This window comes from Octopus sinensis, linkage group LG25 (assembly GCF_006345805.1).
Source record: "Octopus sinensis linkage group LG25, ASM634580v1, whole genome shotgun sequence".
NCBI lineage: Eukaryota > Metazoa > Mollusca > Cephalopoda > Octopoda > Octopodidae > Octopus > Octopus sinensis.
Window position 1 is genome coordinate 19728189 of NC_043021.1, and position 22166 is coordinate 19750354.

Consider the following 22166-nt stretch of genomic DNA (forward strand, 5'->3'; position numbering starts at 1 on the left):
AACCCCAGCACTTGTTTTTATGTCAAACCAGGTAGTTATTTTATATATTTTGCTGAACCGGTAAGTTTCAGGAATGTAAACAAACCAACACCAGTTGTCAGGCAGGGGTGTGGCACAAACCTATATACATAGGCACACACACATATAGGTACATATATGACAAGCTTCAGTCTACCAAATCCACTCAAAGCTTCGGCCAGCTTGAGGCTATATTAGAAAACATTGGATAATAGGCGCAGGAGTGGCTGTGTGGTAAGTAGCTTGCTAACCAACCACATGGTTCCGGGTTCAGTCCCACTGCGTGGCATCTTGGGCAAGTGTCTTCTGCTATAGCCCCGAGCCGACCAATGCCTTGTGAGTGGATTTGGTAGACGGAAACTGAAAGAAGCCCGTCGTATATATGTATATATATATATATATATATATTATATATATATATATATATATATATATGTGTGTGTGTTTGTCCCCCTAGCATTGCTTGACAACCAATGCTGGTGTGTTTACGTCACCGTCACTTAGCGGTTCGGCAAAAAAAAAAACGATAGAATAAGTACTGGGCTTACAAAGAATAACTCCCGGGGTTGATTTGCTCGACTAAAGGCGGTGCTCCAGCATGGCCACAGTCAAATGACTGAAACAAGTAAAAGAGAGAGAGAGAGAGAGAGAGAGTAAAGAGAACATGCAGTGGAACGGAACCTGAAACCATGTGGCTGGGAAGCTAATGTGGTACCACATGGCCACACCTGCCTTAACAAACATACTCAAGGTATAATCCTATATATGCCAGACCAACCCATTGCCACCCACGCTTTCATACCCACACACCTCAGGCTTGAGTTTGCAAACCACCACCCCCACACACACACACACACCAACAATGTCCCACTCCTATACGGATGATATCACCCATCATTTGTTCATCAAATTCTGTACTGACTTCCTGAAAACACTAATTAGTCATAACAACCTTGCTTCCACCACACCACCACAGGCACAGAGAGATGCTACACTAGTGTACGTCACCGCGCCCTGTCAATATGGGCTGCATGCGGCAAGAACCTCAATCTTCATGGCTCTTCCTCTTTCAGGCCAGAGAAACTAACCCCATACAAGGCTCAAACGAGACCCACAACTGTTCCCATATCTCAGAGATCTTGTTATATATGTAAATATATATATATATATCATCCTATATCATCTATACATATAACATCGTATATCATGGTATATACAAACATACATGCACACATACAGACATTCTTTTACTCTTTTACTTGTTTCAGTCATTTGACTGCAGCCATGCTGGAGCACCGCCTTTAGTCGAGCAAATCGACCCCAGGACTTATTCTATCGGTCTCTTTTGCCGAACCACTAAGTGGCAGGGACATAAACACACCAGCATCAGTTGTCAAGCAATGCTAGGGGGACAAACGCAGACACACAAACACACACATGCATATATATATGACGGGCTTCTTTCAGTTTCCGTCTACCAAATCCACTCACAAGGCTTTGGTCAGCCCGAGGCTATAGTAAAAGACACTTACCCAAGGTGCCATGCAGTGGGACTGAACCCGGAACCATGTGGATGATAAGCCACTCCTATATATATATATCTCATTGAACACACAAGTTCTTGTCCAATCACCGAAGTTAAGCAACATCGAGACTAGTCAGTACTTACTAGTGTACCCCCACTCCCACCCCATCATCGCTTGACAACCGGTGCTGGTGTGTTTACGTCCCTGTAACTTAGCGTTTCGACAAAGGAGACCAACAGAATAAGTACCAGGCTTCAAACAATAGAAAGAAATACTGGAGTCAATTCATTCGACTAAAACATTCAAGGTGGTGCCCCAGCATGACCACAACACACACATCTATATAAAACATCCTGTCATATACACTCATACTGTCATCTTTGACAACATGAAAACTGCCACCTGATCGAGTGGCGTATATCGATCACCATTACCTCTAACCTGCAGACAAGCCATCACCCTGTGGTCCTTGCTCCTCATCTTCCTTACCACCCCATTGTGACGCAACACTTAATACAATATCCTATCTTTGCTTATCACCTGTTTCCGTCATTGTTGGACACCGCTTTGAAGGGTTTCATCGCACAATTCGACCCCTATCTTCTATTTCTAAGCCTGGTGCTTATTCCAGAAGTTAACGGGGACGTAAACAAACCAACACCGGGTGTCAAGCATCAGCGGGGGGGAGACACTTTTCAGTTTCTGCCCACCAAATCCACTTACAAGGCTTTTTGGTCGACCCGAGACTACAGTAAGAAAGGTATGTTGACAGGGTACCCGAGGTGCACATGTTATCGGGGGTGAGGGGTCCTCCCCACCTTACGACCAACATTACTTGAGTATCACCAAGTGTCGTCCAAACTTTTGTGGCCATGGTTGAAGACGTCCTAGCCACACCAACAAAAGAAGAATTATAAAAATGCACCATAGTTTGGCTGTGTGGCAAGTAGCTTGCTAACCAACCACATGGTTCCGGGTTCAGTCCCACTGCGTGGCATCTTGGGCTAGTGTCTTCTGCTACAGCCCCAGGCCGACCAATGCTTCGTGAGTGGATTTGGTAGACGGAAACTGAAAGAAGCCTGTCGTATATATATATGTATGTGTGTGTTTGTGTGTCTGTGTTTGGCCCCCTAGCATTGCTTGATAACCAATGCTGGTGTGTTTACGTCCCCGTAACTTAGCGGTTCGGCAAAAAGAGACTGATAGAATAAGTACTGAGCTTACAAAGAATAAGTCCCGGGGTCGATTTGCTCGACTAAAGGCGGTGCTCCAGCATGGCCGCAATCAAATGACTGAAACAAGTAAAAGAGTAATATATATATATAAGACACGTGTGTATACACAACATATACACGTGTGTAAATAATGTGTGTGTGTGTGTTTCATTGTTTAAATGAATGAAGATGCTTTATCTGAAATATTTGCAATAGAGGTGGGCCCAGAGCGAAGGAAATCTTTTTTAAACCACAGCATCGAAAGGGTGGGATTTCTGTCTTAACGGTAATTGAATCTGCGAGTGGTGTAAATCCAACATCGTTTCTCTTTGCTAAAGACAAAAAGAGGCGAAATGCTCGGTGTTAGTAATTGAAAAGACGGGAATAAAAGAGGCTCTTCTTGCTGAGGAGGCCTCGAACAATGTGTGTGAGTGAGTGAGTGAGTGAGTGAGTGTGTGTGGCTTGCTTGACACATTGTGCCAACCAACCAACTGTGAAATCGAACGGGAATTTCACAATGAAGGTGAAGGTGGGAGACAAGGAATAAAAGAGAGAGAGAAGGAGAAATATGGTGGATTTTTGTATCATGTGGGCTGCATGCGAAAGAAAGAGACAAAGTGAAGTTGAATGTAGAGCCGTTTGGTTAGTAAAGTAGCCCAGGTTAAGTCCTAATCGAGCAGGCAGACACATATTATCAAAGGCACTCCAGTCGTGACCATCCCGTTTTTTGGCTTTGTTTCTTTTACTGCATATGTACCGTATTAATCATCAACAATCAAACGGCACTTCAAACAACGACCATTCTTGCACTTTAAGGAGAATCTAGGACTGACTTGACTACATGAGCAAAATGCAGTCTTTTATTCTTAAGAAGACGGCAGATGATTTTGAGAGATTTTGTCGATCGACACCTTCGACGGGGCCACAGCTTAGTATTTATTTGATAGCGATTTGAAACTTCCACACAAAAAACACAGGATACAGTTTGAGAGAAGAAGAAAGAAGAAAAAAACAGAACAAAGCAACCGCTCTCGACATGTTATCAACAGCAGTTAAATGTCTCTCGATTCATACACAACTGCCTTAAATACAAACGGAATCATACGACACAATAGGGAGGGAATATCGTAGATCTACTCCGGGGGGAATTCGACCATTTTTTGGCCCCCTGTGGACCCCCTCTGATTTCCGTTTTGCCCAACTTGCATCCCTCATAGACATTCGATGTTTAAAAGTCCTATTGTATTCTTTTTTTTATTAAATATTATTATTATAAGGAATTGCAGAAAAAAATTGTTAAAATGTTTCGTGTATTGTGGAATTGTAATAAAATTTATTGCACAAACTTAAACAACAAAATCTTGTATGAACCCCCCACCGAGGGTCTTCTTATAAAGGACCTCAATTGAGGACTACTGATCTCTAAAAAAAAGAGACTGACTTGGCATGGAGCTAAACAAAGTCCTGCCAAAACCATCACATCAGAATTGTATATGGTTTGAGTACGTTGTATAATGTAGTCTTAGATACATTGCGCCATCGAAAAACACAACGGAAAAAAAAACGTTGGAGAACGCTTTGACTGCTCGATCAGACGACCTAGGGTTAAACAACTCCCCAAACACGTGCAAGTTTATATACACACACACACACACATACATATATATATATATACATACATGTGTATGCGTGTAAATATATAAATATATACACACGCACACACCTTCAACTATCGTCCCTTTAAAAACTGTCCAGGCTTAGCACTTTGTTTAGTGTAATATACATCTGGTGTGTCTATATATACATATATATATATATGTATATATATATATACATACACACACACATACATACATATATATAATGCAGATATTTACATATATGTACGTATATATACACACACACACACAAGTATATGTACATACAAATACAGAAGTACACACACGCATATATATACATATATATGTATACATGTGTGTATACACCCCATACATCATATATACACACACACACATGTAATCTTATTGTATACGTTGATGTATGGGGTGTATACACACACAAGTATATATGTACATACGAATACAGAAGTACACACACGCATATATACACATGTATACATGTGTGTGTATACACCCCATACATCAACGTATACAATAAGATTACATGTGTGTGTGTGTGTATATATATATGATGTGCTCTAGACCATGGCTTTTAGTTTGGCTTGATGTCGGACGAGAGGAAAAAAAATATCAATAAGTTTATCCCGGAAATTAGCGAAGAACTGGTTGGGTGATAGCAATGGCAGAGGAAACTAATTTACTAGTAATAATAACCTACACACTGTAGAGATATATGTGTGTGTGTATATATATATATATACTGGCGGCAGAGTGAATAACAATTAAACAGGCTACCGAGATGTATAATAAGTGTATAGGGTGTGTGTGTATACACACACTGTAATATGAAATACTGCCAGTGTAGAACAATTAAAGTCAAGATGTGTATGTGTGTATATATATATTGTGGCAATATATATGTATATATAATACAATGTGTGTATACATGCGATATACTTTTATACTGACAGTAAAACAACTATACAGGCTACAGAGATATGTGTGTAGGGGGTATACATACTATATATTATATACTGCCAGTGTAGAACAATTAATGTCAAGATGTGTATGTGTGTGTGTGTGTGTATATGTATATATATATATATATATATATATATATATATATATATATTGTGGCAATATATATGTATATATAATATGTGTGTGTATACATGCGATTATACTTTTATACTGACAGTAAAACAACTATACAGGCTATAGAGATACGTGTGTGGAGGGGGTATATATACTATATATTATATGCTGCCAGAGAGTGGTACAATTAAACAAGGCTACATGTATGTATAATTGTGAGGGTAGACGTACTATACACTATATGCTGCCAGTGTGTGTGGAGCAATTGAACACATGTATTTAATGGCATAAATGAGGTATGCGAATGTATATTACAGGCTACCAGAGTGTAGAATAAATGAATTCACACACACACGCATATATATATATATACACACACATGTGTGTGTGTATATATACAACGGCTTTAGTACAAAGGCGATATTTGGTAGATGACAATGATGATTGTTGTAGGTGGTAAATGTTTAGTAAATCTTCATTGTCAGCTCCGAGTTGAGGCGTTCTGGCCGCGACCATCGCTTCTAGTTTCGTTTGTTAGTTTGTTTCTTTTATTTCGGAAATGAATGTATCGAGGCTTTTGTTTTTTTATAGTTTTTTGGGTGGTTTCTTTGTGTTTTTTTTTAATATGACAAAGAAAAAATATTTGGTAGCTGTTTGTATGTAACTGGGCGAACGACTATGGAGCGAGTGGCTGCCGTTTCGTGTGTGGTCACCGCCGAGGATTATAAAAAAAAAAAGCAACCCAGGGTGGAAACGAAAGCCAAGATCAAGGGTTCGATTCCACATACAGATATAAATATCATATATGTGTGTGTGTGTGTATGTATATAAACAGAGGGTGGGGATGAAAAACATGTTTATGTATATAAATACCTATATATAAATATACAGCATGTGTGTATGTATGTATATATATATACAATATATACACAAATATATATTGATTCCACATACATAGATATAAATATAATATAGGTACTTGTATCGCAGTGTGTATATAAATACCTATATATAAATATACAGCATGTGTGTATGTATATATACAATATATACACAAATATATATCGATTCCACATACATAGATATAAATATATATATATATATGTATGTATATAAACAGGGGGTGGGGATGAAAGACATGTTTATGTATATAAATATACAGCATGTGTGTATGTATATATACACAAATATATATCGATTCTACATACATAGATATAAATATAATATATATATATACATATATGTATGTATATAAACTGGGGGTGGGGATGAAAAACATGTTTATGTATATAAATGCCTATATATAAATATACAGCATGTGTGTATGTAGATATACAATATATACACAAATATATATCGATTCCACATACATAGATATATATATATATATGTATGTATATATGTATATAAACAGGGGGTGGGGATGAAAAACATGTTTATGTATATAAATATACAGCATGTGTGTATGTATATATACAATATATACACAAATGTATAGAGGGGAAGAGAGAGAGAGAGACGGTGGTGGTTTTGATTTTAAAGATCCGCCGCCATTAGCATCTAACACGAGTCCGAGAGAAAGAAATAGTTTGGTGTTGGTGGATCACTATTTTGTATATGAGCAACCAAAAGGTGGTCGGGGAAGGAAATCGCGATTTTTAAGATAAAGAAAAAAGAGAAAGAAGAATCTCCTTTCTTTTTCTATCTTACACGTACACAAGACAAGACAAGACGAGAAAAATAATCCCCCCCACGACCAGAATTTGCGGGTTCCAAACCACCCCACGGAACGAATTTCATTCATCGTCGCCTCTCGATTGAAAATAAGACGAGGTGAGAGAGAGAGGGGGGGAGCAGAGAAAGAGATTTTTCACAAAAAGGCGCCTTGTATCTCTCGGCCGTCGTCTCCCCCCTCTCGGACGGATTTAGTCTTAATTAAACATCGTTAGTCATTAATTTAATTAAAGATTTTTTTTTTCACTTTGGGAAACCTATACGCTTTCCTTTTTTTATCTCTTCGGGTGTCTTTTCTTTTTTTTCTCTCTCTATCTATCTATCTATCTCTATCTTTTTGTTTTCTGTTATAGTTCTTTTTCGTATAAATAAAAAAAAATTAATAGTAAAACCACCACCACCCATTGTTGACTGTGGTTTCCCCCCCACCCACACAAAAACGACCGGTAAAACGATGGTAAGAGGGCGGTAAAACAATAGTTCCAGGGGGGGGGAGAAAATATGTACTTTGAGAGAGAGAAAAGCGAAAGACATTGGTGTTACGTATGTGGTTATTATTGAAGACCGATTTGGTCAACTTATTGTTGAAGTCCTGCTTGGCAATTGACACAGAGCCGAGCAGAGAGAGAAAGCTTATCAAAAGCGTTCCAGGCAGGGCCATCCTGTCTGTTTCAATTCTATAAAAACCTAGTTATAAAGCTAAATTATGTTACTTTCTGCAAATCTCTTAAGAGTAATAATCTTACTATATTCCCAGTGTCCTCCATGTATCTTTTTCAGACCGGTAAAGTTGAATTTAAAATGGAATTCGGTGGATGACTACTTTCCAATAATAAGTGCAAACAGCTACATTAAGGAAAGGTCCTTCATGTTGGCGCGTTATTCTGATGCCAGGCTTCGCTCTCTCTCTCTCCCCCCCCCCCACACACACACACTCTTCATGGTAGACCTGCGATGACCAAAACATTCCAGCCGTGACCACACCGCCTGTCTATATAAATATATATCTGAAAATTATAAATAGTGGTCATATATGAACGACTTTTATTATCTAATTTTACCGTTCCTTTGAGGGAGAAAGGTTTCAAAAAACGATAGCTGGGGATAGGGATAAGAAGAGATAGGATGTGTGAAAGTGAGAGTTTGTGGGAGAGATTTTTGATATTATTCCTTTTCTTTACAGGAACCCCGTCTTGCTTAACTGCACAGGATTGAACTAAAAATATTCTGTTGTTATTTGTTTCCATTTAAAAAAGGCGGTTTGTAGGTAGGATGGATGTATGAAGTGAGTTCCAAGGGGTTTCTGGCTGTTATTTGTATTTCTCTCTAGGGACTACGTATTATTATTACTATTATAAGGACCCTATTCAGGTTTATATTTACTATAATTATTTTGTTAATTGTTTCTATTTAAATAAGGCGGTATGTGGGTAGGATGGATGTATGAAGTGATTTTCATGGGGGTTTTGGCTGTTATTTGTATTTCTCTCTAGGGACTACATATCATCATAAGGACCCTATTCAGTTTACATTTACTATAATTATTTTGTTAATTGTTTCTATTTAAATAAGGCGGTATGTGGGTAGGATGGATGTATGAAGTGAGTTCCAAGGGGTTTCTGGCTGTTATTTGTATTTCTCTGTAGGGACTACATATCATCATAAGGACCTTATTCAGGTTTATAATTACTGTAGTTATTTTGTAGTTTGTTTCCATTTAAAAAAGGCGGTTTGTAGGTAGGATGGATGTATGAAGTGATTTTCATGGGGATTTTGGCTGTTATTTCTATTTCTATCTAGGGACTACATATTCTTATAAGGACCCTATTCAGGTTACATTTACTATAATTATTTTGTTAATTGTTTCTATTTAAATAAGGCGGTATGTGGGTAGGATGGATGTATGAAGTGAGTTCCAAGGGGTTTCTGGCTGTTATTTGTATTTCTCTCTAGGGACTACGTATTATTATTACTATTATAAGGACCCTATTCAGGTTTATATTACTATAATTATTTTGTTAATTGTTTCTATTTAAATAAGGCGGTATGTGGGTAGGATGGATGTATGAAGTGATTTTCATGGGGGTTTTGGCTGTTATTTGTATTTCTCTCTAGGGACTACATATCATCATAAGGACCCTATTCAGGTTTACATTTACTATAATTATTTTATTTGTTTCTAATTAAATAAGGCGGTGTGTGGGTAGGATGTATGAAGTGATTTTCATGGGGATTTTGGCTGTTATTTCTATTTCTATCTAGGGACTACATATTCTTATAAGGACCCTATTCAGGTTTATATTTACTATAGTTATTTTGTTATTTGTTTCTAATTAATTAAGGCGGTGTATGGGTAGGGTGTATGAAGAAGTGATTTTCATGAGGATTTTGGCTGTTATTTGTATTTCTCTGTAGGGACTACATATCATCATAAGGACCTTATTCAGGTTTATAATTACTGTAGTTATTTTGTAGTTTGTTTCCATTTAAATAAACAAAAATACCGAAGTAAACAAACACATGACTTCAATAAAAAATGGTTTGATTTTTTTTTTTTTTTGAAAGAAAGAAAAAATACTTTTTTTTTTTTTTAAATGAATGCAAATATAATAAAAGAGACGGCGGACTTACTCGTAATCACGAAATATTTCGTTTGTTAATTTACAATGGAAAACTTCCTCGTCAGGATCGAGATCCGGCGGTGGCTTTTGTTTCTGAAAAGGCTGCCTTCTCAACAGCGGCATCTTGGAGGAGGAGGGAGAAAAAAATAGTGATTTTTTTTTTTTTTTTTTTTTGGAGGGAAAAACTTAAAAAAAAAAAACAGACAGGTTTTTCGAGCGGTCGGTCGGAATAGAAACACAAGGTTCCAACCTCAAAATAAAATTAAAAAAGCGGCCAAGAAAAAAGCGGCCGCCGTTCACTTCCTGCTGACTTCTACTGCGTTGCTAAGGCTTTCCCTTCTTTCTTTCTTTCTTTTTTTTTTAGATAGACAGATAGAGAGAACAGAGGGGGGAAACAGGCAGGCAGAGAGAGAGAGAGAGAGAAAGAGAAGAGGTTTTTCAAAAAACAGAAATGTGTGTTTAGGTGTTTTAATATGAAATTCAGAGAATATTTTTCGAGTGTGAAGAATGGAGCAGGAGAGAGAAAGAGATAGAGAAAATAGGGCTACTTCTAATGGTTTTAGAAAAATCCACAACACCTTCAAGACTGATAAGAAAACCCAGAGAAACAACAACCACGATCTTCTTTTTATCCTACAGTTTGATTTCGTTTCGGCTGTCAGCTTCTTTCGTTTTCCGTCTTTCTCTCTCCGCTTTCTCTATCTACCTACCTCTCTCTTTGTGCATGTATGTATCTATTTCCCCCTCTTTCTACTCTCTCTGTCTATCTTCCTCTTGCTTACTTACAAAGAGGTCAGACGCTGACCAACAGACTAAAAAGAAAGCTTCGATTTTGTTTGTTTTTTTCTTCCTTTTTCGTATCTTTTTTTTTTTTCTTTCAAGCAATAACCGGGGTTGCAGGGGAGTAGAAAGAGGCAGGGTTTCGTTGTCGTCGTCGTCGTGGTCGAGAGAGATTCCGATCATCAAAGTAAACCAAGCAGGACGACATCTTCCAGGTTGGCGTCGACGAAGAGAACTTATTGTCTTATTGCTTCTTCTTTTTTTTTTTTCTCTTGTTTTGGCTTTGATTCGGGTTCGATTTAAACGACGTCGAAGGTGACCGATGGCTGGGTTGTATGATCGATCACCTTTTTACATTTTCGGTCGATTTATCCAGCTTTGCAATTCCGTCAAGAATGTGAATTTAGTCCTTTTCCTTATTTGTTTTTACCGCTGTTTATTTTTTGTTGATGTTGTGGCCTTTATTTATTTCTCTTTCCGACACATGTCGACAGTATATTTCTCTTTACACTTATTATATTTTTACCGGGACAAAAAGGTAAGCCCTGCCTCCAAAAACAACGTCTTTCCTTCTGATTGGTTACTTTCCTGCATGATTGACAGCTTATGTAAATGAATACAGCGGAAGTGAGCGGCACTTTCTTTTTGTTGTTTATTTCATCTATTTTTGTAGTATTTTTTGTGTGTTTATTGACGGCGTGACGTGAACGAGGCGGGGGTTTGTTTTTCTACACTTTTTTTTCAAAAACTGAAGAGTTCTTCTTTCTGACGATGAGTTACCTACCTTGTTTTACCCGCGCTATCCCGCCTCTATATATTGAGCAATTTTTTCAACCTCACCTCTACACACCATTGCGCTGTATTTTTACAGATTTTAATACAGCATCCGTATTTTTTCTTTTTTTTTTTTAAACCCCACTTCTTTCGGCATACCTACACAAGTGTACTCCGCCATCGATATCGTTTCGTCATAACTTTCAGTAAAGAACAGATATTTTTCCATTAAATTTTCTACAAACTCTTTTCAAATCGTGTAGGTTAGGATTATATCGGAATCTAATACTCTTTTACTTGTTTCAGTCATTTGACTGTGGCCATGCTTAAGCACCGCCTTTAGTCGAGCAAATCGACCCGAGGACTTATTCTTTGTAAGCCCAGTACTTATTCTATCGGTCTCTTTTTGCCGAACCGCTAAGTTACAGGGACGTAAACACACCAGCATCGGTTGTCAAGCGATGTTGGGCAACAAACACAGACACACAAACATATACACACACATACACATATATATGCATATATACGACGGGCTTCTTTTCAGTTTCCGTCTACCAAATCCACTCACAGGGCTTTGGTCGGCCCGAGGCTTTAGTACAATGCACTTGCCCAAGGTGCCACGCAGTGGGACTGAACCCGGAACCATGTGGTATGTAAGCAAGCTACTTACCACAGAGCCACTCTTACGCCTATGTGAACATTTTCTTTTTAATTAGTGAGCGGACACATAGATATTGACAATCAGAATTTTTTTTTTTTTTTTCAAAATTTCATGTTTCATTTTGTAGCTATATTTAATGTATGTCATAATGTGTGCACACCCACCAGTTTTTTTTTTTTTTTCTACATTAAATTTTGATATAACACCTAAAAGGTATTTGCAGAAAATTTCATTAAAAACTATCTATTTTTCTGAAAGTTCTGCAAAAGCTAAGTCGATGAGAGACACATTTTAAATTTTATTTTAACTTTTTTACCAAAATATTTCTTAAAAAAGCACGTTTTCTCTCTTATTCGTCCTGCTTGAACGAAAACTTTGGGCCCTGTACTTCTACGGCCTCAGTACATTTTATTCAAATAATTTCTTCCCACCTGTACTGCTATTTTCTTTCTATCTCTTCCTGCCTAATATCTTTTAAAAAAAGCGTCGCTTTTCTAACAAAAAAAATACCCAAACTTTACTCTATGCTTGGACTGGAACTGTAATTGGAGCTGGCAGAATCGTTAACGCAAAATGCTTGGCGGCATTTTGTCCGTCTTTAAGTTCAGGGTTCAAATGCTGCCGGGGTTGACTTCCCCTTCCATCGTTTCAGGGTCGATAAAATATATACCAGTTGAACAACTGAGATCGATGTAAATTGCTTTGCCTTGTGCCAAAATTTGAAACCAATATTACATTTCACAGAGGCGGTAAGCCGGTAAAATCGTTAGCACACCGGGCAAAATGCTTAGCGGGATTTTTTTTTTTTTTTTCCTTCCTTTTGAGTTCAAATTCCGCTAAGATCGACTTTCCCCTTTCGGGGGTCGATAAAACAAGAACTAATTGAACACTTGGGTCAATGTAATCGACAGCTCCTCCCTTCAAAATTGCTAGCCTTGTGCCAAAGCTCTTGTTTTACACTCTCGAGTTTTAATATAGTATTTTTTTTTTTTCTCCCAAAAACATCACTGGCCAATTTTCTTTCCCCTCCACTTTTGGCTTTCATCACGATTTATTCAATTTCCAGATGTATGGGCCGGCCGTTTAGGCCCGCATATCTTCCTTTCGTTCCGTTTCTCAATAAAGATCATGTTCGCTATGACTAAATAAAATCTCACATTTCTGGTTCAAGACAACAAGTCTTCATTACTTCTTTTACCTTACAACAAATTTCTTTATCCACAAAAATGTCACAAAACTCTACTTTCATTATTTTCCTCCTCCTCCTCTCTCTTTATCTATCTATCTATCTCTGCACTCCTCCTCCCTTGTTTCTCTTTTCTCTCCTCCTGCTACCCCTCTCGCCTCTTCTCCTTCCATCTCTTTCCCTCTCTGTCATTGTTAGTCTTTCTCTCTGCTCTCCCCTCTTGCTTTGTCCTCTCTGTTTATCGAACTATGATAATTTACCGTTATACGCCCGAACTCTGAACACCCCCACACAAATATATATATATATATGTGAATATATGCATGTATATATATATATATATAAATACGTGTGTTCCTGAGACGTTTACGGCTATGCTAGGATGACAGCTTAAAGTTCAGACAGCTTCAAACGAGCTGAGGAAACTTCAAACCCGCTAGAAATAGCAGTCAAATGTCTCTCAAAGTACACGGTACATTTTTTAAATAAGAAACGATACAATCCATACCCATTGGAAACTATACACAACACTCAGTCCCTGATTTACTAAAATACATAACGGAACAGTCACTATTGGAACGTCTTTGATCATAGGATATGTTCCCATCGCGGTTGACCCAGGGCTAAACGTGTGCGTGTATGTGTATGTGTGTGTGTGCGTAAATAAATACACACACACACATAAATAAAGTCCCTGATTTACTAAAATATATAACGGAACAGTCACTATTGGAACGTCTTTGATCATAGGGCAGGTTCCCATCGCGGTTGACCCAGGGCTAAACGTGTGCGTGTGTGTGTGTGCGTAAATAAATATATGTATACTCACACACACACACACTATGGGCAGTATGAAAATTATCCCATATCAACTTTTCCATAATTAATAAATTCTGCGAAATATTTATTCGATGCCATGAATCAGGCAGACCAATCTCTTTATCATGGGATAGACATTTTCTCTCTTCTTTTAATTATCTTTGTTATTAATTTATTTTACCAATGGTAAAAAAAAAAAAAATTGGGGTTTGGAGTTAGATTCCCTTCTTCTTTATTTATTAATAATTTAATATTTTTGTTGGTGAAAATTAAATTAAAAATTCTAAGTGAAGAAGTCTTTGGAATGAGATGAGTGACGCGCTGTTTTGGTTTCACAGGAAGACAGAAGAAAGAAGAAAAAAGTTTCCAATGTTACAGTTATACACATATGTATATGCACTCGTATACCCACGTGTATGTATACGTTTATATACATAAATCTGTATATGCACACACATATATACATACATATACATGTACACACACATTGTATATGTGTGTGTGTATGTATATATATATATGTGTGTGTGTATATATATATATTTATAAATGAAAATCATTGAACAAATGTTGAGCTTCCTTTAAAAAAAAAACCGGCAAATAAATATTTCGTCCCACAAAATGTTATGTTGTAACTAAAGTTATTTATTTTGGGGTTTCGTCTCATTAAATTTAATGTAAATTGTAAAAAAAAAAATTAAAAAAAACTGATTAACACTAATTAACGGCGAGTGAATCATTTAAGATTAATCAACTAGCTTGAGATAGAAAAATAAATTAAATATTTAAAAGTATGAAGTCAGAACTTTCTCAAATTCCAAATAATACTGAAAAATACGGGTCCCCAAAAAAGTTTAATTTGCTTCTTCCCGTTCCAAAAACTCTTCTTGGGTGAGGGTCATCACTTTTTAAATGTAGAATATTTAATAGAGTAACCGCAGTGTGCTTCGATTTTATGTTCAGACAAAAAAGAAATACAAATTTCGGGTTTTTCTATTATTTCTTAAAGAAAAATTAAATAACAGAACACCTCTTTGGCTTTGGATTGTTTTTCTTTATTTTTCCGTCAGTTTTCTTCGTTTTAGACATTTTTTTTGTATATCCTTCAAAAGTTAAGCCAAACAACACTTTGTAGCTCACACACGTGTTTTATATATATATATATATATATACATACACATGTATGTATATCTGCGGTGCTGTAGCATGGTCGTAGTCCAATGACCGAAACAAGCAAAAAACAAAATATATATATATACATATTGTTATATTTGAGGATGCTTTTTTTTTTTTTGTAATAAATACACCATTAGTTCGTGTTTACTGGCAAGGTTTTTTTTTAAATGACCATCCCCATTTATAACAATGTTTCAATACAAGGATTCACATCAGAAATCTTACAGAGCAAATCTATAAACGTATATATATATACACGTTTAAGTGTAGTGTGTATACATATATATATATATATACATACACACGTGTTTAGGTGTGTGTGTATATATATAAACACAGAAGATATACAATGTGTATATACACACACACACATACATGTAGAGAGAGACAAATACCTACAAGGTGGGGGGGGGGCGATTCTTAAAAATTACTAATTTAAACTTTATGATTGAGATCCTTGCCCTTAATTTTCAACCCCTTAATTTTATATATTTCTCGCTGTTTTTTGTCTCATAGCATTTGAAATGCCTTTTAAATCCCCCCTCTTCTGTAAGTTGTTTTAGCTGAAAAATTGATTGCGTTTTAGTTTATCAATTATTTAAATTTCAATGGCGTATTTCTGACATCTTCCATCTTCTTTGGATTTTTGTGAAGACAGCGAGGGGAGAAGAAGAGAAAATAAAAAACCAGTATTACAAAGATTTTTTTCTTTTCTCTCACAGCAAACCTTTTTGACTTTAATCTTTTATACACTCATGGAAAGGTAGAAATTGCTAGACTTTTTTTTTTATATATACGGAGAAGCCGAGTTTTATTTGTTGAAGTTAGTGAAAGGTAGAAAAGAAAGCAGCTAGTTGAATGGTTGTTCACTGACATAGTGAGTCACAGGGACTTGGAATTCTATTCAGTAATGAATTATATAAGAAGCACACTCGAATAGGTCGGTGTTTAGAGATAGGCATAGTTCAATATTTCTGTGTACCTCCTCTGTCACTACTATTATTTTTTGGAGAAAACAATTAGTTTTAGACTGAGACCTGCTTTATTTCATTCAATTGGACATTTCAGACATTGCTTTATCAAACGTTTGTTTGAAGTTGCCTTGCAAAGATGAGAGCCTAGCCTGGCAGATAAGATAGTGTTCTATACCAGTAGAAGCAGGATAACTCGTTGTCAATGGCTGCTGCTTAAATTTAGCTGACTAATTCAGTTCAATGTGAGTAAGCTGAAGTATTTTGTTGCCCATTCAATGAATGGCAGGTTGATAGCATGAACAGATCTTGTCTTTCCAAGGACATGTTGGTTTGGAGATAGTTCTACACTTACAATATATGCATTTTCCTCCAGCACACTATATCTTGGTGATATCAAATCATCTTGGTTCTGATAGTAAGAAGAAAAAAAGAAACAGTTTCAACAGAATAATCTTTGAAATACTTTAAAACAGCTCAGTTTAGAGGAAACAAAGGATGGTTTTTAAAATAGGCAAAACTCTTCCTGTTGAAAGTTTTCTGTCACTTCTCTGTACATACAATGAAAGTTAAATGTAAATACTTAAAAGTACTTGATGTGTGCAAGCGTATGAAGAAGCCATTTTGCCTTATTAAGTTTCCACTTAATCACTTCTCTCTGTTTTGTTCTGGTCTATCATAAAGGGAAATGAAATCCTTCCCACATTTTCATGGGAGCAGATTAGAAGCAATGATTTTTACCATTCCCGGTTATAAAGAGATGACTTCTATAAAACTTTTAAATCAGTGGTTATCAACTGGGATCCATTTAAGATTTTGTTAAAATTCGTCAGTAATAAATTGACTATATTTCCACAATACACTAAATATTTTAATTTCTTTCATGCAATTCCTAATAACATTTAATTATAGGATTTTTTAAATATCGAATGGCTATGGGGGTCTACCTGAGTAAAACAGGAATCAAAGGAATCCATAGGTTAAAAAAATGATTGAGAAACGTTGTTTTAGGTTTTGTTTTATATAGGCCATTATCTACAAGCTGTACCTTTCATTTGTTCCAAGAATTATTTGTTTAACCATTTAGCATTTAAACTGGTCAGGCCCAACCCAAATATTCTACCTGTTTTGTGTTCAAACCAACCAGATCCAGCCTCTCACATTTGTACCACAATGTCATCTTAAAAATAAACAATCATAGTCTGGGCAAAGTTCAGAGAGTTCCTACCTCTACTGGTGACAAAGGGCTTCTCCCTTTGAGTGAAAGGTAGACTGTATGATGCATGTGTACTAACAGCCATGCTACACAGCAGTGAAACACGGGCTGTGACTGCCGAGGACATGTATAGGCTTGAAAGAAATGAAGTTAGTATGCTCTGCTGGATGTGTAATGTCAGTATGCATACATGACAGAGTGTAAGCACCCTGAGAGAGAAGTTGGACATAAGAAGCATCAGATGTGGTGTGCTAGAAAGACAACTGCACTGGTATGGTCATGTGTTGCATATGGATGAGGACAGCTGTGTGAAGAAGTGTCACACCCTAACAGTGGAGGGAACCTGTGGAAGAGATAGACCCAGAAAGACATGGAATGAGGTGGTGAAGCACAACCTTTGAACATTGGGCCTCACAGAGGCAATGACAAGAGACCAAGACCTTTGGAGATTTGCTGTGCTTGAGAAGACCCAGAAAACCAAGTGAGATCATAGCCATGTCTGACGCCAGCGTCGCATAACTGGCCCGTTTAAAAGTACCCTCCACTCGTTGGGCGATATGCTGTGCTTGAGAAGACCTGTTGAGTCAAGTGAAATCATAGTCACAGCCGATGCCAGTGACACATAAAAGGCATCGTTCAAGCATGGTCGATGCCAGTGCCGCCTGAATGGCCCCCTTGCCGGTAGCACATAAAAAGCACTCACTACAGTCTTGGAGTAGTTGGCATTAGGAAGGGCATCCAGCTGTAGAAACCTTGCCAGTCCTCAATCAAACCATCCAACCCATGCCAGCATGGATCAAACGATCATCATCATCAAGACCTTGAAGCTACGAGATAATGCATGATTAATTTAAAACAGTATGAATAAATAAACATTACATTTGACAGCATAATCTGAATGTCATATGGTTAAATTTGCTAAGGTCAGGTTTTTGAAATTCTATGCTTAAATTTAATTCAAAATAGATAGAAAATATATAGGAGTGGCTGTGTGGTTATGTAGCTTGCCTACCAACCACATGGTTCTGGGTTCAGTCCCACTGCATGGCATCTTGGGCAAGTGTCTTCTGCTATAGCCTTGGGCCGACCAATGCCTTGTCAGTGGATTTGGTAGACGGAAACTGAAAGAAGCCTGTCGTATATATATGTATGTATGTGTATGTATATGTTTGTGTGTCTGTGTTTGTCCCTCTAGCATTGCTTGACAACCGATGCTGGTGTGTTTACGTCCCCGTCACTTAGTGGTTCGGCAAAAGAGACCAACAGAATAAGTACTAGGCTTACAAAGAATAAGTCCCAAGGTCGATTTGCTCGACTAAAGGCGGTGCTCCAGCATGGCTGCAGTCAAATAACTGAAACAAGTAAAAGAGCATAAGATATCTTTCACAGATGCAGGAGTGGTTGTGTGGTAAGTAGCTTACTTACCAACCACATGGTTCCAGGTTCATTCCCACTGCATGGCACCTTGGGCAAGTGTCTTCTACTATAGCCTCGTCCCGACCAAAGCCTTGTGACTGGATTTGTTAGACAGAAACTGAAAGAAGCCACATATATATATATATATGTGTGTGTGTCTGTGTTTGTCCCCCCCAACATCGCTTGACAGCCGATGATGGTGTGTTTACGTTCCCGTAACTTAGGGGTTCAGCAAAAAGAGAGATAGAATAAGTACTAGGCTTCCAAAGAATAAGTCCTGGGGTCGATTTGCTCGACTAAAGGTGGTGCTCCAGCATGGCTACAGTCAAATGACTGAAACAAGTAAAAGAGTAAAGAGATCTCCTGCCAGAACATTCTAACAATCTCTTTCGCCACACTGCTAAGCTGCTGCCAGAACATTCTATGAATCCCTTTTGCCACACCGCTAAGCTATGGAGACGTAAACAAACCAACACTAGTTGTGAAGTAGTACTAGGGAACAAACACAAAGGCACACGGTTCTTTCAGTTTCTGTCTACCAAGATGGAGACGCATTGTGCAACAAAATGGTTCAGATTTGGTTGATTAAAAATGTAACGGCAAGTATTTATTGACCTTTTTCTTTCCTTCAAAAATTGGCTCGAACTTTCCAGACAACCCAATATTTTAACCCTGAGTGCTAAGAGGTTCAATATAACAGACAAGAAGATATTTTCAGCATTGCATTATGCCCATCATGAAGACATTGATGATACACTTTCTAAAAATAACATTTTTGTGACATACTAGTTAAGCTCTGTCAACAATTAATTAGCATATCCTAAGTCATTAGTCATATTTGTAATTAAAAAATCATGTGTCATCAGTCATATACCTAATTAGCATATTGTGTGTCATTAATCATGCCAGTATACGAGGGCTATAGTAGATGACACTTGCCCCAGGTGCCATGCAGTGGCGCTGAACCACAGTAATGAAATTCAATTATTTAAAAAGAAAGTAAAAAACACACTGGATCATGTAGTCCTGGAAACACTGTAAAGAAAGTTGAGATGGTCATGCCTGGATGGTCGCTTTTGATCATACACCTACTTGTTCATGATTAAAATTGGACTAAGAAGATTTAATGTTACACTTAGTTCCAGACACCCCAACCACCAGTTCCGAGATCCTTGGGTATCTTTGGTAGAGTACACACTTTGGCAGAGTACATACTTTAGTGAAGTACAGAGTTTAGTAGAGTTCAGAGTTTACACATTTTAGGAGAGTTCGTACTTTAGCAGCCTACCCATTTTAGTAGTGTACACTATATAGCTGAGTACACACTTTGGAATAGCATAGAGTTTATCAGAGTACATATTTTAGCAGCCTACACGTTTTAACAGAGTACACAGTTTAGTTGAGTACATGCTTTAGCAGAGTACACACTTTAGAAAAGCGCAGAGTTTAGCTGGGTACACACTTTAGCAGAGTACATACTTTAGCACCCTACATATTTTAGTAGAGTACACAATTTGACTGAGTACATGCTTTAGCAGAGTATACATTTTAATAAAGTACAGTTTAGCTGAGTGCACATACTTTAGCAGCCTACACATTTTAGTAGAGTACACAATTTGACTGAATACATGCTTTAGCAGAGTATACATTTTAATAGAGTACAGTTTAGCTGAGTACATACTTTAGCACCCTACACATTTTAGTAGAGTACACAATTTGACTGAGTACATGCTTTAGCAGAGCATACATTTTAATAGAGTACAGTTTAGCTGAGTACACACACTTTAGCAGAGTACATGCTTAAGCAAAGTATACACTTTAGCACCATACACAGTTTAAAGGAGAACGTACTTTAGCAGAGTATGCACTTTAGCGAAGTACATACCTTAACAGAGTTCATATGGTTGCTAGCATTTGGACTCAATCCTCAGTCTCAGGGTGGTTTATTTCCTTTCTTCTTCCACTATAGAACAACTTCTGTGTGTGTGTGTGCATGCGTGTGTACATGTGTGTGTGGTGCTGGTGTATATGTGTGTAGAGATCAAGAGCTGTATGTGTATATATATATATATATATGTGTAGAGATCAAGAGTTGTATATGTATATATATGCGTGTGTGTATATGTGTAGAGATCAAGAGTTGTATGTGTATATGTACATATATGTGTGTGTGTCGGTGTATATATGTGTAGAGATGAAGAATTGTGTGTATGTATATGTAGGCGTGTGTGTGCGTATCATCATCATTTAATATCCGTTTTCTATGCTGACACGGGGTCGATAGTCTGACAAGAGCTGCACCACACTCCAATTGTCTGTTTTAACGATGTCAACATTAAATTAATAAGGTGGCTTATGCAATAATTGTGTTGTATACAAGACTCTTTTACTCTCTCTTTTACTTGTTTCAGTCATTTGACTGCGGCCATGCTAGAGCACCGCCTTTAATCGAGCAACTCGACCCCGGGACTTATTCTTTTGTAAGCCCAGTACTTATTCTATCGGTCTCTTTTGCCGAACCGCTACATTACGGGGACATAAACACACCAGCATCGGTTGTCAAGCAATGCTAGGGGAACAAACACAGACCCACAAACACACACACACACACATATGGAAGAGGTACTTTAGGTCTCTACCCTATGATTGGGAGAAGAACTAGGGGAAGACCAAGGATATGAAGAGTGATGGTGGATAGAATGAATTTGATGACTGGTATCCGTGCTAGTGGAGCGCTAAGAGCACCATCCGAGCGTGATCGTTGCCAGAGGAGCGAACTGGCTTCTGTGCCGGTGGCATGTAAAAAGCACCATTCGAGCACAATCGTTACCAGCGTCGCCTTACTGGCACTTGTGCTGGTGGCACGTGAAAAAATATTTGAGCGAGGTCATTGCCAGTGCCGCTGGACTGGTTCCTGTGCAGGTGGCACATAAAAAACACCATTTGAGCGTGGCCATTGCCAGTACCGCCTGACTGGCCCTCGTGCTGGTGGCATGTAAAGGCACCCACTACACTTTCAGAGTGGTTGGCATTAGGAAGGGCATCCAGCTGTAGAAACTCTGCCAGATCAAGATTGGAGCCTGGTGCAGACATCTGGTTCACCAGTCCTCAGTCAAATCGTCCAACCCATGCTAGCATGGAAAGTGGACACTAAACGATGATGATGATGATGATGATGATGATGGGGCCCAACCCTTCAGTGGGTTACGAGATAAATAAAATGGGTTACGACAAAAAAAGGAGGAAAGGAAAAAAGAAAACAAGTGGGTCAAAGCGCAGAATATAAACCAGTGTTTTGCAAACTGTGGGTCCCAGCCCTTCAGTGGGTTGCGACAAACCA

The 22166-nt window shown here is 37.8% G+C and overlaps 1 protein-coding gene across 2 annotated transcripts in view; it reads right to left on the reverse strand.

Annotated features, from left to right (window-relative positions):
* The window catches only part of LOC115224223 (bromodomain adjacent to zinc finger domain protein 1A), a 98190-nt gene extending 87012 nt beyond the window's left edge, over positions 1 to 11178 (reverse strand). The window contains exon 1 of one of the 2 annotated variants that reach the window (XM_029795004.2): positions 9838 to 11178. In XM_029795004.2, the coding sequence (XP_029650864.1) occupies positions 9838 to 9950 (113 nt within the window). In that variant the 5' untranslated portion in view covers positions 9951 to 11178. The remainder of the gene's footprint in view (positions 1 to 9837) is intronic. The other variant, XM_036513450.1, reaches the window with a different exon arrangement.
* Between the last annotated feature and the right edge of the window lie 10988 nt (positions 11179 to 22166).